We start from the raw sequence: 16,639 nt of genomic DNA, 5'->3' as shown, positions 1-16,639 counted from the left end.
CTTGATTGGATACATCCAACTTCTCCTGAAGAAATTATCAATAAATGAAACAAAATATTTTGCTCCTCCTAGGGACTCCACCGGTGCTTGCGATACATCAGAGTGGACCAGATCTAATATTTCCTTGCTTTTAGCAGAGGAACTGCTAAATTTCAGTCTATTTTGCTTACTAGTAGCACAATGCTCACAAAAAGATAGTGAAACCTTTTTGAGCCTTGGAAGAAGCTTTTGCTCAGCAAGAATCTTCAAACCTCGTTTCGACATATGACCAAGTTTTCGATGCCATATGATCATTGATTATTCAAATGAATTTGCTAATGCGGTTGATGCTTCTCCTTCTTGGTGTGTTTCACCTTTAAGCACATATAGATTTGCAGCAAGTTTTTCCAATTTTATCACTACAAACGCTTCTTTGGATATTTTCATGACTCCACCATGAGTCTTATATGAACATCCATTATCATCTAATTGTCACAAAGATAATAGATTCTTCCTCAAATCTTTTACATGTTGTATCTCATGGATGGTGCATATCATGCCATCATATATTTTTATTTTGATGGACCCAATATCAATAACATCCAAAGCATGATAGTCTCCCATGAACACAGATCTTCCTGAGATAGGATTATATTAATGGAACCATTCTCTTCGAAAAGTCATGTGCCATGTTGCTCCTGTGTCCATGATCCAGAAATCAGAGAAACGTTTTCTGCCTTCATTATTTGATGTTGCTTCACTACATAAAATATTGCCATTATCCGAGGTACATGCAACATTCCCTTGAGCATTTGATGACTCAGGGTGTTCACTCTTCTTCTTGAACCGACAATCTTTCTTGAAGTGCCCTTTCTTGCCACAGTTGTAGCACTTGGTATTCTTCTTACTTCTTGATTGAGATCTACCATGATTTTGACTCCTACTAGGGCCACGTTCCGTTGGTCTTCCTCTCGCTATCATCAAAGCTTCAGCTTACTGTAAACTTGCTTGTCTATCTTCCTTATTTTTGCACTGATTTTCTTCTTCTAAGACAGCGACTACAATTTCATCGAAAACTAAACTGTCTGTATTATTCGTCAAGTTGATGATGATTTGATCATATGAGTCAGGTAGACTTTGAAGTAGAAAATCCGCACGTTCAGTCCCCTCTATTTTGCAACCCATTATCGTAAGTTGTGAAAATAGAGTATTCAAAGTATTGATGTTTGCAGTAACTGACATGGACTCTGCCATTCAAAGAGTATACAATTTTTTTAAAGAAAATTTTATTATGCAAAAATTTGGCCTCATACAACCCTGTAAGAGTATTCCATATTTTCTTCATTTTCCATTTTTCAGCCACATTAGACAACACTTGATTAGTTAGTGCCAAGTGTAGATTAGCAACTGCGTTGCTGTCTATGTCGTTTCACTTGCTGTCATCAACAAATCTGTGGGCCTGACTTCAATTGCAGCTAAGCAATTGTCTTTTCTCAGTATCGCTTTTATTTTTATTTTTCACAATGAGAAATTACCCATTGAATTTCTCAATGTCAAACTTTGTTGTACTAGATATTGTTATTTGCTTCATACCCTTCTAGATCGTTTCTGAATATTTTTGCGAACAATCGTGACAAACTGTACCGTGACCAAAATTTACTATTTATGTGAATAGTACTTTTTACTGAATTTACTATTCACAAAAATTTACTATTCATGAATAGTACCTTCGCATAAAATAAACAGAATAACCAAGGGCTCTGATACCACTGTTGGGGGAGAAAACACTACAACTAAAGTTTGATATGATAATTAATATAAAAATAAATTGGACACGAGAATTTTATGTGAAAACCCCTCTAATTAATAGAGGGGAAAAACCACGGGGTAGAAGGATCTCACTATTAAAATATGGAGTACATTGCTCTCAAATACAAGAAAAAAATAACAATTAACACTTCTCTTTTGTAAAAGGAACAACTACTAAAGAGGACACTCAAGACTACAATATTTATCTTGGTGTATAACTCTATTTGTATTCTTACACTCTTTTTTTGGGGGATGATCTAAATGAAGGCAAGAGGCCCTCTATTTGTAGGAGAAAGAAAATGCGTATACACATTTTTAAAACGTGTAAAGACAGAAGGTTGCTGGCATAAATTTGTCAAAAAAAGTTGCTGCCAACTTAGCCTTTTAAGGCTGCTGGCAGCCCTTTTTGACTTTTGCAAATACTCCCTCCGTCCATCTTTATTTGGCCCTTATACGATTTTGAGATGTCCAAAAATATTTGTCCACTTTTTAAAATCAATGGATAATTTACCTATTTTTATCAATTTTACCCTTATTTAATAGTACATCAGAATTTTTAATACTTTGGAATTACAAGTCAAAGTTTAACTTTCAAAGTCTAATAAATGATCAAATACACGTCTCTTCATGTCCTTCCATTCCAATATAAATGGATTATGCTCCTTCTGAACCCATGCGTCACTTTAAAATTCTTTTTTAAAATTCGGGTGGAAACTTCAAGGAGTTTTTATAGTTGGCACAAATTTTTTAGTTAGATTTAATGGATCCTAATTATTTAAATGGCTTATATGAAACAAGAATAATTTGATAAAGTTACTCCAATTATTTATTGTGCCAAGTCAACATGAGTCAAATAAAAATAGACAGAGGGAGTACTAAAAGATGGCATAGTTAATTTGCAGTTTGATTCACGCATTATTAAATGTATTTCCTCTATTTAACGCAATCTATCCATATTTGATTTGCCACTATATTACAACAAAAATAACTTTTAGCGATAATAAATATACACATTAATAAAGGATACTCAAAATCTTACCAGCTTAGTAAATTGTCATTTAAATCTAATATTGCTATATGCTTTAGCGACATTTATAAAGAGTGCTAAAATATTATTGTTACTCATAACTGCCTCTAAAAAACATATTTAGCGCCAAATTATCATTAATTAATTATCGCTAAAAATTATTTTTGGTAAATTGCTATTAGTAACTATATTTTTTAGCTTTTCAAATGATGTTCAGTTTGATAGCTCCCTAACAAAGGCAACTACTCATATTAAAGGGATAAAACACTTTCTAACGGATAATTTTATATTCAAAGGGATTCAAACCCAAAATAAATAATTAAGAATTAATAAATATTTTTACCACTCCACCATAGCCGTCATACTAATAGAATTAATAAAAATATGAACTGTTCATTAACAATTTCTGGTATCTTCCTCTAACTTTGGTATTTTGACAGCATATAATAAAAGCCTAAAGCACAAACTTTGTATTGAAAAAGGGAAAATGGTTTCCAAAAAAAAAGACAAAAAAAAAAGGAATAATAGAATAACTTAAAATTGTTATGGCATATATATTAGCAAAATACTATTTAAATTGAGAAAATAATTTAAAAGAACATGAATATATAATGACAAAAATAGAGAAAATTATGCTTTATGTTTACTGAAGAAATACATATGTCGCGTAATTTAATATAAAATATTATATAACATTATATTTGATTTAATTCCTATTTATTTATAAATATTTATTATATACTATTATTAACCTTTATACAAGGTTTACATGAGAAAACTGTTGTATTTGTTTGAATAAAGAAGAAAAATGTCAAAATTGTGGGCATTTAGTTGGTGAAAGTTAAGAAAGAAGGATAATTTTTCCACACATTTTGTCAAATATGATGGCATAAATATGTTCATAAGCATCAACCATATCTCTAAATTCTCTATAAATAGGCATCTCCATCATGAACACAATATCACTAAAAAAATTCAATTCTTTGTATACTAGAGCAGAGAATTAGAGATAATTTTCTTGAAGGTCTCCTTGGAAATTGTATTTTAGGAATTATGGTGTGTAAGAAAAATATTGTGTACTATATGATTGTAATAATTTTTCATATAGTAAATATTTTTCTGGGTGATCCGTGGTTTTTTCCGCATTGAATTTTCTCGTTAAATCTTGTGTTGTTGTTATTCTTTTTAAATTTTGTATTATTATTTTCTGCTTGAAGGTGGTTCAGAAGGGACGATAATTAGTCGGTTTCTTTTTTCCAACAAGTGGCATCAGAGCATTAGGTGTGGAATAATTCTTTTAAAATTTTAGTATGCTTTGTGGTTGCAGCTTTGTCTGATCTTTCACATCAGAAAAAATTTCTGAATTAAAATTATTGTTTTTAAGTAGAAGTTTCATCCCTGTGGAATAGCAAGTGGAGTCTGATTCCGGTGGAGATTGCTATTCTGGGTGGAGTTGCTTTGGGTACTTGTATATTTGGTTATAGTGGAAATAAGTAGAATCTAAAGAAGTTCTGACTAAGGAAAGACTTGATACTTAAGTGTATTCGTTGTGATCCACCTCTTTTTTTTGAGAACTAATTTAATGGATATTTTTCATTGCTATTGTCCATTTATTACTAATAAACAAGATGAAGACAAAATTTGAGATTGAGAAATTTGATGAGAGAATTAATTTTGGCTTATGGAAAGTGTAAGTCAAGGATGTGTTAATCCAATCTGGATTGCACAAGGCGTTGAAAGGGAGATCAACTAGTACAAAAGATGAGAAGGGTTCAAAAAAATCTGAAAGCAGTGGAGACTCGAAAAAATTCAAAATTAGTAATGAAGAATGGAAAGAGCTAGACATGAAAGCGGCAAGTCAGATTCGCTTGTGTTTAGCTAAAAATGTTCTTGCTAATGTTATTGGGTTGTCTACAACAAAAGAGTTGTGGGAGAAACTTGAAGAATTATACCAAATCAAAAGTATTTCAAATAGGTTATATTTGAAGGAGCAACTTCATAAATTGCAAATGGATGAAAGGTACAACTATTTCTGATCATCTAAATGTCTTGAATGAGATTGTTTCTGAATTGGAATCTATTGGAGTAAAAATTGATGATGAAGACAAGACACTTCAACTTATCTAGTCTTTTCTATCTTTCTATAACCACATATAACCCATTTTAATGTATGAGAAGGAAATTATGATTTTTTCAAAAGTGACGAGCAAATTGATTTTTGAGGAAAAAAGATTGAAGAATGAAGATGAAAAATCTCAAGAAAATTCAGCCCTTATTGTTAAAGAAAAATTGAAGCAAAATAAAAGCTCCAAGAAGAAGGTCTTTGCTGAAATTGTGGTCAATCGGGACATGTTAAGAGTAAATGTCCAAATAATGGGGCTAGTTCAGCTGGAAACTCCAAAGAAAATGCCATCAATGTTGTCTTCCTAGAAGAGGGGGATGATATTCTTTTGTAAAAAAGATGAAAATCCTCATGACATGAATGCTACCTTTTAGAATTGCCATGAAAGAGGATGTTCAATTGGTAGCTGGTCCACAAGTTTGCACATGAGCATTGATTGATAGGTGATGCAAAGTGTGTGGTGAGAAGGATGTCGATGTCTAATGAACTCTCAAGAAATCAACAAGAGGGTTGCACCATAAGTTATTATCAAATTTTTTGACATGAGCCGAAATTGAAATTTTTGAAAATTTGAAGTTATTTCAAGTGAAAAATTCTTCGATTGGTTTTTCAATCTGAGTGGATGTACTCTTTATGGTGGGAGTATGATAATTTTTGATATTAGAATTATGATTGTCGGTAGCAGATAATGTGAAGGTTGCAGTTGCGTATGGTTGGCCGAGTTTAGAATCAAGTGAAGAACCGATTCTGTTATGTGTAGTCAAACAACTGCAAAAGCCAACGAGTTATATTTTTCTTCTTTTTCAAAGGTGGAGATTTGTTGTATTTGTTTGAATAAAGAAGAAATATGTCAAAATTGTGGGCATTTGGTTGGTGGAAGTCATGAAAGAAGGCTAATTGTTTTAACACATTTTGTCAAATATGGTGGCATAAATGTGTTCATAAGAACCAACCACGCCTCTAAATTACCTATAAATGGCAAAAACCCATCGGTGGCCCCCTAAAGTTGGCACCAACTTTTACTTAAACACCTCAACTATGCGTTGTTCATTTTAGACACCTCAAGTAAGGCTTCGATGTGTCATTTTGACAATTACCAAAATATATTAAGTGTGTAATACACTCGCCTGACGTGTCAAAAACAACGAATTTAATAAAGATATATATATATATATATCAAAATAATTATCAAATAATGACTTTTGAATCAAAAAATGACCAATCTCTTGATGACACATGAAATTTTAAAATTCAAATAATAATTTTTTTAAAAAATAAAAATTAACAACTATCAAATTATTCAATCTTCTCCTGCTCTGTTTTTTCTCTCAATTTTCTCTCTTTCAAATCATAATGAAACACAACGAAATCATCTCCCTGCAAAAAACTAGAATGATTCGAATGAAACCAGCCATAGGAGATGAATCTCCATTTCAAGAGCTACATATGATCCAAAAATCAGACCAAAATATTATGCATAGACAGAGTAATTGCCGCAACGCCACCTTCAAAATTAAGGCACCTCCAGTGACATTCGAGACCCAACAGCTACTGGGGTTTGTTTGCGACCTCATGAAGTACCTCTCAGCCAATTTTCAGGCAATTCTAATGGTGAAATCGCCGCCAACGAGTTTCATGGTGGCGGCGCCGGAGCTCCGGAGCTCCGGTTACCCAAATCAAACAAAATGAATGCCAAAATGTTCGTAATGATGAAGTCCATCTTCCAAACCATGAGCGTCATTTCGAATCATCACCAAAGTTGTCGAATTTCTCCAAGACCTCTGACAGCAGTGGCGGCGCCGGAGCTCTGACGAACTATATGACACAAAACCAATGCCAAAATGACCACAATAGTGGTGCCATCTTCCCAGCTATGTAGGGTGTCTCGAATTAGCTCCATTTTTTTGTAAAAGTAGAAGATCGATTGACAGACTGAGAGAGACTTCGAATAAAAAAACCAAAATTAAGAATAATAAATAAAAAATTAAATAAAAAGAGATGATTGTTTAAGTTCCTTGAAAATGGGCTATGAAAAAATAAATGATCGAAGAGTAAAAATTGGAGTAACTGTTTACTAGAACAAAGAAGAGGAATGTTGTTCATCTCTCAAAACAATGCTAAAAAATGAAGAAGAAGAAGAACAACAAAAAATTATATTATTTTTTAAGAAAAACATTTTTCACGGGCTTAAAATGGGTGTAACACACAGAATGTGCCAAGTCAGCACAAAGTGTCAAAATGACACATCGAAGCCTTACTTAAGGTGTCTAAAATGAACAACGCCTAGTTAAGGTGTCTAAGTAAAAGTTGGTGCCAACTTTAGGGGGTCACCGATGGGTTTCGCCCCTATAAATAGGCATCTCCACTATGAACACAATATCACCAAAAAAATTTAATTTTACATTGTGGAATTTCACTGGGTGGTTGTTGTTGTTGTTGTATACTAGAGGAGAAGTTTGGAGATAATTCTCGTGAAGATCTCATTGAGAATAGTATTTTAGGAATTGAGGTGTGTGAGAGAAGTATTGTGTATTATATGGTTGTAACAATTTTTCATATAGTAAACATTTTTTTGGGTGGTCCGTAGTTTTTTTCCGCATTGGGTTTCCATGTTAAATCTTGTGTTGTTGTTATTCTCTTTAAATTTCTCTGTTATTATTTTCTGTTTGAAAATGGTCCAAAAGAGACGAGACGAGAATTAGTCGATGTTTTTTTCCCAACAAAAACTTTCCAATGAAAGAAAGCCTCGTATAAATTGAAAAAGAATAATTAGACCTTTCAGGTAAGTTGATTCTTGAATTCTTTAATTTGCAATATTTAGAGATATAAATATTTAGAAAATACAAGAATCTTGAGTTGATCAAGTAATAGGAAATAATGGTTTTAGTCTCTGCGTTATTGCATAATTTTAATTTTAGTTCATGTACTAGACTATGCATATTTAACCTTCATTTATTTAAAGTGTGGCGTTTTAGTCCTTGAACTTAACAAAAGTTAATTATTTAGCAAAATGATTATTTGACAATATATAAAATAAAATAAAATAAAATAAAGGATTGGTGATTTTAAATGTTTGGAGAATTATGTATATAAAATTAAAATTATATTTTATTCACTAGTTCCATTTTATTCAAATGCTCTATGCTCTATTTTTTATTCCTTAGCGACTTATTCTTCCTTTCTTTTTCAATGTTTACTAATCAAGGTCAAATACGATTATATTTGAGTGTTTAGTAGATGGAGAGGTTCCTTAAGATTATCAATGATGTCCTAACAACTTTCACTCTTTAAAAAAATTAACACTCGATTTTTATTAAACTTAATTTTTTTTACCCATATAATTTTTCAATCATTTAGAATCACCAATCCTTCAATTTATTTTATTTTATATATTTCAAAATAATTATTTTATTAAATAATCAACTTTTTTAACTCCGAGGACCAAAATAGAACACTTCAAATAATTAAAGGTTAAATATATATCATCAAATAACACAAAAACTAAAATTATATTTATGCAATAACACCGGAACTAAAACCACTATTTCCTTTATCAAGTAATTCTTTAATCAAATCAACCAACTTTAGAATATAGGTACATTCTCTGGGTCCAGAATTCTAAAATTCAAAGACAAACCCTTTTATAAAATATATAGTCACAGGCTAAAGATTTTTACATTTTAAATATAGTTTTAACTTATTATATTAATTAATTGTCTTACCAGGAAAAATGTTTTGAAATTATTTTTGAAGGTGAGTGGGTACTCTCTCTGTCCATTTTTATTTTTTATTATATTATTTTAAAATGTCTAACAATATTTATTTAATTTATAAAATTAATAAATAATTTATTATGATGTGTCTATTTTATCATTACTATTAAATTCTATTCATTTTTTAATGTTTAGATGACTTATATTTAATAAAAATAATTTGATAAAATTATAAGTGAATAGTGAACAACTATAATCGGATAGATAAGTAATATAAATATTCTTTTTTTCATTTTCTTTGTATTAAAATGTCAGTTGACCATTATCAGATGATGTGATGCATGAATGGAACTGCTCCTTCTTTAAAGTAGAGATTGTAATTTTGAGCTCTCCGTATGAAAAATTTATGATAGAAACGCTATCTTCAAATAAGTTTTATTTAATATAAATTTAAATTAATTAAATTCTAATATAAATATTGAATAAAGAAAAATATCTATTGACCCCACTTTGTTACCACGACCCCACGATGACCTACACGTTTCCCCTCGTTTGCCACATTGTCTTTTCTGCTTTTCTTTTTCCTTTTTTTTCCCCAAAAGACAAGAATATAATTAACAATTTAATTATTTGAAATGACAACTGTCCTATAATTCCATCTATTTTTATTATACTAGTGTTAATTCTCAAGAACAAATAAGAAAAATGATTCTTCATGTTTGAGGGCACGTATAAATTAGTCCCTTAAACTACGCTCACTATTTTAATTTATTTATCTAATTTTAATTTGATATAAATTTTTATTAAAAAATAATTAAATTTATAATTTTAAATTAAAATATATCAAAATACTCTTTAGTCTTATGATTTTAAAATATGAAAAATTATAATTAATGAGTTACCAATTTTTTTTTTGAGATGGACTAAACAAAACAAAACTGAAATAGAGTATTTTTAGTCTTTTTAAAATATTTAATAATTTATATTCGTTAAATTTAATGAAAACAATGAGAAATGTTTTTTAATCATAAAATAAAAATTTTCTATCAAATCTTAAAATACGCGACAAAAAAACTGCAACTAAACTAATAAAGATATTAGAAAAACATAAATTACACCTCAAAAAACTGCCCAAACTTAAAAAGAAAGTAAAAGTAGCAGGTAATTAAAAAGTTATAGTTCTCACTAATTTTCTTTTTTCTACTGTCCCCATCAAATATAACAATCAGATTTTGTTAGTTATTTCATGAGACTTTTAGCAACAAATTTAAAGAACCAAAATTGTTCAAATTTTTGTCATCTTTCTCTAATTTTGAATAGCAGAAATAAAAAAGATATAAAGATTCTAAGAATGTTGATTAGATATAATAGGAAGAGAATTTTAGTAACTCGATTAGTTATCTATTAAACTTTCACCTTCTAAATAAAAGTTGATGCTTCATTTTATAATCTCCGTTCTATTTCCGCTTTTCCTTTCCCCAATATTATAGTATATAAATACAGTATGATGAGAGCAAAAAGTAGCAGAAAAACTCACTTACAAATATCAAGCAATAGCCAATAAGGGGTAATAAAATCCCCTTTTTTCTGCGTAAGAACCTGTTTCTTGCAAACTTCTTTTATTTGTATTGAATGTTTGTCTTTGTTTGTGCTAATGACCCCACAACTCATCATTTATCAACATTTCCCAAACTTCTCTTCTCTCTTTCTCTCTCAGCCCCACATTTCTGTGCCCAACACAAAAAGTTTCTGTATGAACACCTTCCCATTTAATTTTAATCAAGTTTCCAATTTTTTTTTTTTTGTCAAGTTCTGCACTAAAGTACAAGTTTCTTTATTGATTTAAAAAATTGGGTTGGATTGTCTCTTCTTCTTCTTCAACTTCCTTGAATTTTACTAATCTGGGGGTCATTTTCTTGAGTTTTGTATTATTTTGCTTCCAAAGATATAATTTTTTTGTACTAAAAAACAGAGATGAGTGGAAACCCATGTCCAAGATTCTTTAACTCAATGACCCATTTCAATTTTTTCAAGAAATTCAAGCGTTTGAAGCCTCATGAGCCATCAGTGGCAGTTGTTAGCTTCTTGTTTTTAAGTTTTTGCTTATGCTTGTTTTTCTTCTTGTTGGATTATAGAACAGTGGACAACAACACTGGTTCTCACTTGCGTGGGCCTTCTTTTTTTGTTACCTGGTTTGGTCTTAATGACTCTTCTTTAGTAAAAAATACAAGTAGCAGATCAAATAATGAAAAAGTGGGGTTTCTTGAAAATGATTGTGATATATTTGATGGTAATTGGTTGTGGGATGAGAGTTATCCACTTTATCAATCAAAAGATTGTATGTTCTTGGATGAAGGATTTCGTTGTTCTGAGAATGGTAGGCCTGATAATTTCTACACCAAATGGCGTTGGCAGCCTAAAGATTGCAACTTGCCCAGGTTTGTTTTAAACAACGATGCTATCGTTTGGTAGTAGATTTTGAAGTTGAAATTTGAAAATTTGAGTGGAAGTTCCAAAAACCTGACCAGTTTTTGGCAACTTGAAAATTTTGCAATTGCTTTATTGACTCTCTAGTGAATTTAACTAACTAATGAACTTAGCTTGAGACACTACTCTCTCTGTTCCAAAAAGATTGTCTTAGTTAGTTACTATTTGGGCAGTCAAAGGTTATTTTCTTTGACTATAGTTTTTTCAAATATTTTGAATTATCAATTATTATTATGATGTACAGCATATTTAGGTAGTTTTTGAATATGTAAATTTTATTTCCAAAAATTTGAAAATTCTATATCTGAATTCGCACCAAACATTAGTTAGTTTGATCCTCGAAGGATTTTGAAGGATTTACTATTGAAGGATTTTCATAATCTGATTCACTTATTACTTACTTTTTGGAACAGATTTGATGCAAAACATATGCTAGAAAAGCTGAGGAACCAGCGTGTAGTGTTTGTTGGTGATTCAATAGGGAGAAACCAGTGGGAGTCTCTTCTCTGCTTGTTGTCTTCTGCAGTTTCTGATAAAAGCTCTATATATGAAGTTAATGGTAGTCCAATCACAAAGCACACTGGTTCTTTAATTTTTAAGTTCAAGGATTACAACTGCACCGTTGAGTACTACCGAGCACCATTCTTAGTGCTGCAGAGTCGTCCGCCTGCTCGGGCTCCTGGAAATGTTAAAATGACCTTGAAGTTGGATCAGATGGATTGGAGTTCTGCTAAGTGGAAAGGTGCAGATTTATTGGTTTTCAACAGTGGTCACTGGTGGAATAATGAGAAAACCATTAGAGGGTAAACTCTTCTTTTCTTTCCTATCATCAAAAGCCATTATTTTGTTTGGTTGATGTCTGATAAATGGTAATATGATTCAGACAAGGATTGCTTGAGGTATCTAAATGAAAAGTTGTGCTAACTTTAGGGAGCTGCTGATGGATTCTGCCTATTTCTTAAGTAGAATAGAAAATCTACTAGAGTGCTTAGTGCTAGGCTGATATTGTTTTTGATGGCATAGAAATCCCCATGGCAAATGATACATGGTTTGAAATTTAGTGGATAATAGGCCTACTCCTCTACCTTGTCCACTTAAATTCTAGGTTTTTGTCTGCGGCAACATTCAAACCTATGACCTAATCCACACATCACACACTACACTCTTACCACTAGACCAAAACTCTGAGGCAAATAAGCTAATATTGTTAGTATCTTTTATTGATGGTTAACATCGCTAAAAGCTCTACCAGGCACATTTATCTTTATGTTATTAGTATCTACATCTCCCTTCTAGAGAAGCTAGAAATAGGAACAAGGGCTGCTTAATGAGTAATCAACCATATAAGGACTATGTCATAGTTTGGTATCCATAAAAAAGTATTTTACAACCATGATATATATAGTAGTTTGAGAATGCTAGCAATCAAAATTTCAGTGTTAGAGTCAGTGTTGTGAAAAAGCGCTAAAGCGCCCGCTTTAAGCGTGAAGCGAAGCGAGGCGAGGCACTAGCGCTTCAATACCGTGAAGCGAAGCGAAAACAGAAAAGCGTGCGCTTCATGGAAGAAGCGAGAAGCGCGCTTCATGTTGAAGCGAGAAAAAAGCGCGCTTATTTGTTAAAAGCGGCACTAGGGTTTATTTTAAAAGAACAAATCTGTAAACTTACAATTAATTATTCGCTGCTGTGACTTCTTCGAGACTTCGTCAGTTCAAACTTCAGCCAGGTTAGTTTTTCTTCTCTTCTTCTTCTCTTCTTCTCTTTCTCTTTCTATTTTTATTTCTATTCAGCTTCTGCCGCTGTGATGTTCTTCTCTTTTTCTCTTCATCACTTCTTCTCATCTTCTTTTTCTGTTTCTATCCAGCCAGCAGTGCAGTTCTGCGCAACTGCTGGTATGTTTTGCCCCTTTTTTTTGATTTGGGTTCTCAGTGACCTCTGTTTTGTTAAGCTATGCTCTGTTTTTTTCTATCTGTATCATGATTTTCTTTTTCTCATAAATCATTTTATCATATAATATTAATTAATTTGTTGAGCTGAAAAATTTGGTTAATTTTTTATAGTGATTTTATTACACAAAACAAGGGCTGCTTTATTACACAAAACAAGGGCTGCTTTATTACCCACTGCAGCTGCTTTATTTTTTTTTAATACTGCTGCAGCTGTTTTATTAGGCTAGTGGGCTGGTGATATGAAGTGGAGAATGGTTATTGATGTTTAATTAACTGCATAAAGGGAATTTATCAAAAAGTGGAGCCCATAGACCACTTTCATGGCCAATTTTTGATTATTTATCTATGCATATTTTATATTTTATATTTTATATTTTTATACTAAATAGCGCTTTTTCTGAAAAAAGCATGCGCTTCGCTTCACGCTTCTCGCTTCTGTGAAGCGAGCCCCCGTCGCTTTTTTCCGCTTCTCGCTTCTCAAAACACTGGTTAGAGTCCTCAATAGCCATTGAACTACTTAATAGCAAAAAAGTTCTGTAAATAGGTAATATGCCTCAAGATACAGTAAGCACTAACAGAGCATCTCTGCCCGTGCTTTCTTTGCACAACGTTGAAGGATTAAATGAACCGATGATTAGGTTGAGTACTGAAAAGTTTGATTTCCAATTTCCTTTTGTATTGTCCCCATGTATTAATCATGCCTTAAATCTATGTGACTTCATTTATATGCATGATTTGAAAGGGCATAAACATGTATCCACTTGCATGTTTTGACATTAACAATTCAGCTAATTGATCTAATACATAAAAGTTCTTCAGTCAGCTCCTACTTGGTTCATAAGGTGTACCTTACATACTCCAAATTCAAATTTGTTCGATGGAATTAACACTAATTCGACGCAATAATTTTTCATGGAAAATCTCAACGGGTGGCAAAAGGAAATAAAGAAGAAACACTGATTATGAAGGTGATAAAAGAGCTGATTCTAGTTCTATTATGTAGTCACAATGATAATTTTGTTAGGATCAAGCAACCATAATTGCCTTTTTTTTTCTCCTTTTCCTTGTGATAACTAACGTAATAAGGCTGTGCACTGGAGCTTAGTTCTCTCTCATTTTGATTGAAGCTCAAAGTATTTGGATATCTTGGTTCCCACCACTAAATTGTGTATGAACGTGAAGCATTTAAAGTGTATATCCAGATTTGTTGCTTTATTGTAGTACAAGTATTTGACAATCTGTGAAGATGACTTCTGATTCTTTCCGTTGACAGGGGATGCTACTTCCAAGAAGGCGGAAAGATCAACATGACGATGGATGTGGAGACAGCATTTCAGAAGTCAATTGTAACATTGGTTGATTGGATAGGTCGTGAAGTGAACATGTTCAAGACTAAAATCTTCTTTCGTACTTATTCTCCTGTACACTTCAGGTAATTCTTCTCTCCTTTTGTTTTGTTTTGTTGTTGTTATACTTCACGTAATTCTCACTTCTGATATCAAATAAAGTTGTCTTACATAATGAAACACAATCAATCAATTATGCCTTAACCAACACATCTTGAATAAATCTCGAGGTCCTTTTAGTAGTATATCATATTAGAAGTATGAAAATGGAGATTAGCTGAGACTCATCTAAGGTCCCAGATTCTTTCCATACTTATCCATTTCATGTATTATGTGAGCCTTGAGAGGGTGAGCACATTTGTTGGTTACCATGATTATACCTCATTGATCTTCTATAGAAATGGAATGTGTAGAAGCTTGCGGATAAAGGGACAAATTTAATACTTGGCGTGTTCTTGATTGTTTTGTACTGACCAATGGCTGCAAATTACTGGTATTTTGATTATCAGCTAATGAGCCATGCAAATCAGTCTACATTTTGTTTCAGAAGATATTTAGTTTTTGTTGTCATTCAATGAGTAATAAATCAATCACTCTGATGCACAGAGGTGGAGATTGGAAGACCGGCGGTAGCTGTCACCTGGAAACATTACCTGACTTAGGATCACCCGAAGAATCATTAAGGAACTCATTTGAATATATGACGGTCATTCATGTCCTATCTCAGCTCTCTAACAAATCAAAGGCTTGGAATATGAGTTTACTGAATGTAACAGGACTGACATCTAGGAGAAAAGATGGCCACTTGTCTTTGTATTATTTAGGCCCTAAGGTGGGACCAGTTTCTCCCCACAAGCAAGACTGCAGCCACTGGTGTCTCCCCGGTGTTCCTGATTCATGGAACGAGCTTCTGTATGCAATCCTCCTCAAACAGGAGTTAGCTCAGGGAAAAATCTCCGAATCCACTTCTCAATCCTCGGAATGACAGCAGAGAGGTCATCTCAACTATGTCAACATGTTTCCTCCAGCATAGCAGCTTATCATAACCATTCGAAGTTCTACCTTGGAGAGTTTCAATGAATGTGCCCTTCTTCGAGATCAATTTGAAAGTACAAAAAGGACATCCTCACATTTAGCTGATGAGATACTTCCTAGATTTCAGTTTCAGGTGCATTTATCATAAAGTCGATCAGCACTCAGGTGTGAAATTTAGGTCTTCAGTTCACGATTATGTAAGTGTAAAGAGCATCGTGAACTTTATAGATATAGAGACATTATCCAGTATGACAAATTCAGTGTGTAAATACTGATCCTTATAGATAGTACAGAACAATAACTATGCCTTTATCCCAATCAAGTTGGAGTCGGCTCTATGAAGGATGAGGAAAAATATTGCGACGATGCTAGCCATTTCTTCACCATGTAAAATGTTTATTCCAATTGCAATGATAATTGTATAGCCAAAAGTGGAACAGGTGTTAAGAGTTGGTTTTTCAATTGGTTAAATATTCATGAACAAAGAAAATATTAGTTGTTGTTGATGTACTTTCTTTAGTCAAATCTCATGGAATCAGTCAAATTGCAACAATCAAATTATTACTCACAAGGGAAATAAAAAGAAACATGATAATGCTGTTGTCTAGTACATGTTGGATCCCTTTTTTCAGACAGCTTATAAAGTCTTAAGGTTAATCATCAAAAGGGTATTGTTCATACCTCATTGTACAATCAACAAGAAGAACACGACCACCAATTCTAGCATCACAACTAGTAAGCAAATTATCTTTAGCTGAAGCCAAACAAGTTTTACAATCTTGTTTGGTTAGAGTAGTAGTAGTGTTGTTGTTGCAAGCAGCATGTCCATATGCAAAAGCATTTGGATAGGGGGAAATGTTGTGGTAGTCATATCCGTGGCGTGACGGCGTGGTGCTCACTAGTTCTGTAAGGACATAGGCTAGACTTATTGCAAATGGATCATCTTTGAAGTATTGTGCACCATTGCACAAGACTTTTGTCAAGTTGGTGTTGGGGAATCCTTTTGCTACTTCAAAAGATAGTGCCAGAATGACAACTAGTATTAAGGGTGTCCTCACTTTCATCATCTTATGGGGAAAAGTGATAAAAGTTTTGATTTTTTGAGAAGGTGGAGTCATGATGATCTATGTAAGTTTTGATCAATAATTGAACCCTCCGCCTGTTTGGGCAAGGAA

General features: G+C 32.6%; 1 protein-coding gene across 1 annotated transcript; it reads left to right on the top strand.

Moving 5' to 3' along the window:
- The first annotated feature begins 10,171 nt into the window (after window positions 1-10,171).
- On the top strand, window positions 10,172-15,956 carry LOC129882836 (protein trichome birefringence-like 10). The gene is made up of 4 exons (XM_055957311.1): window positions 10,172-11,088; window positions 11,551-11,940; window positions 14,357-14,515; window positions 15,036-15,956. The coding sequence occupies exons 1-4, from the start codon at window positions 10,625-10,627 to the stop codon at window positions 15,412-15,414; spliced, it is 1,392 nt and encodes a 463-aa protein (XP_055813286.1). The 5' UTR covers window positions 10,172-10,624; the 3' UTR covers window positions 15,415-15,956.
- Window positions 15,957-16,639: the final 683 nt, after the last annotated feature.

Source organism: Solanum dulcamara, chromosome 3, assembly GCF_947179165.1.
Source record: "Solanum dulcamara chromosome 3, daSolDulc1.2, whole genome shotgun sequence".
In the NCBI taxonomy this organism is placed as follows: Eukaryota; Viridiplantae; Streptophyta; class Magnoliopsida; order Solanales; family Solanaceae; genus Solanum; species Solanum dulcamara.
Note: the sequence above shows the minus strand (reverse complement) of the source record. Positions and strands in the feature narration are given on the sequence as shown.

Excerpts from the sequence above, each read along its gene's own strand:
- LOC129882836 (XM_055957311.1), top strand. The coding sequence starts at position 10,625 with ATGAGTGGAAACCCATGTCCAAGATTCTTTAACTCAATGACCCATTTC. Across the intron at positions 11,089-11,550 it reads AAAGATTGCAACTTGCCCAG|ATTTGATGCAAAACATATGC; the intron begins GTTTGTTTTAAA and ends TTTTTGGAACAG. Across the intron at positions 14,516-15,035 it reads TATTCTCCTGTACACTTCAG|AGGTGGAGATTGGAAGACCG; the intron begins GTAATTCTTCTC and ends TCTGATGCACAG.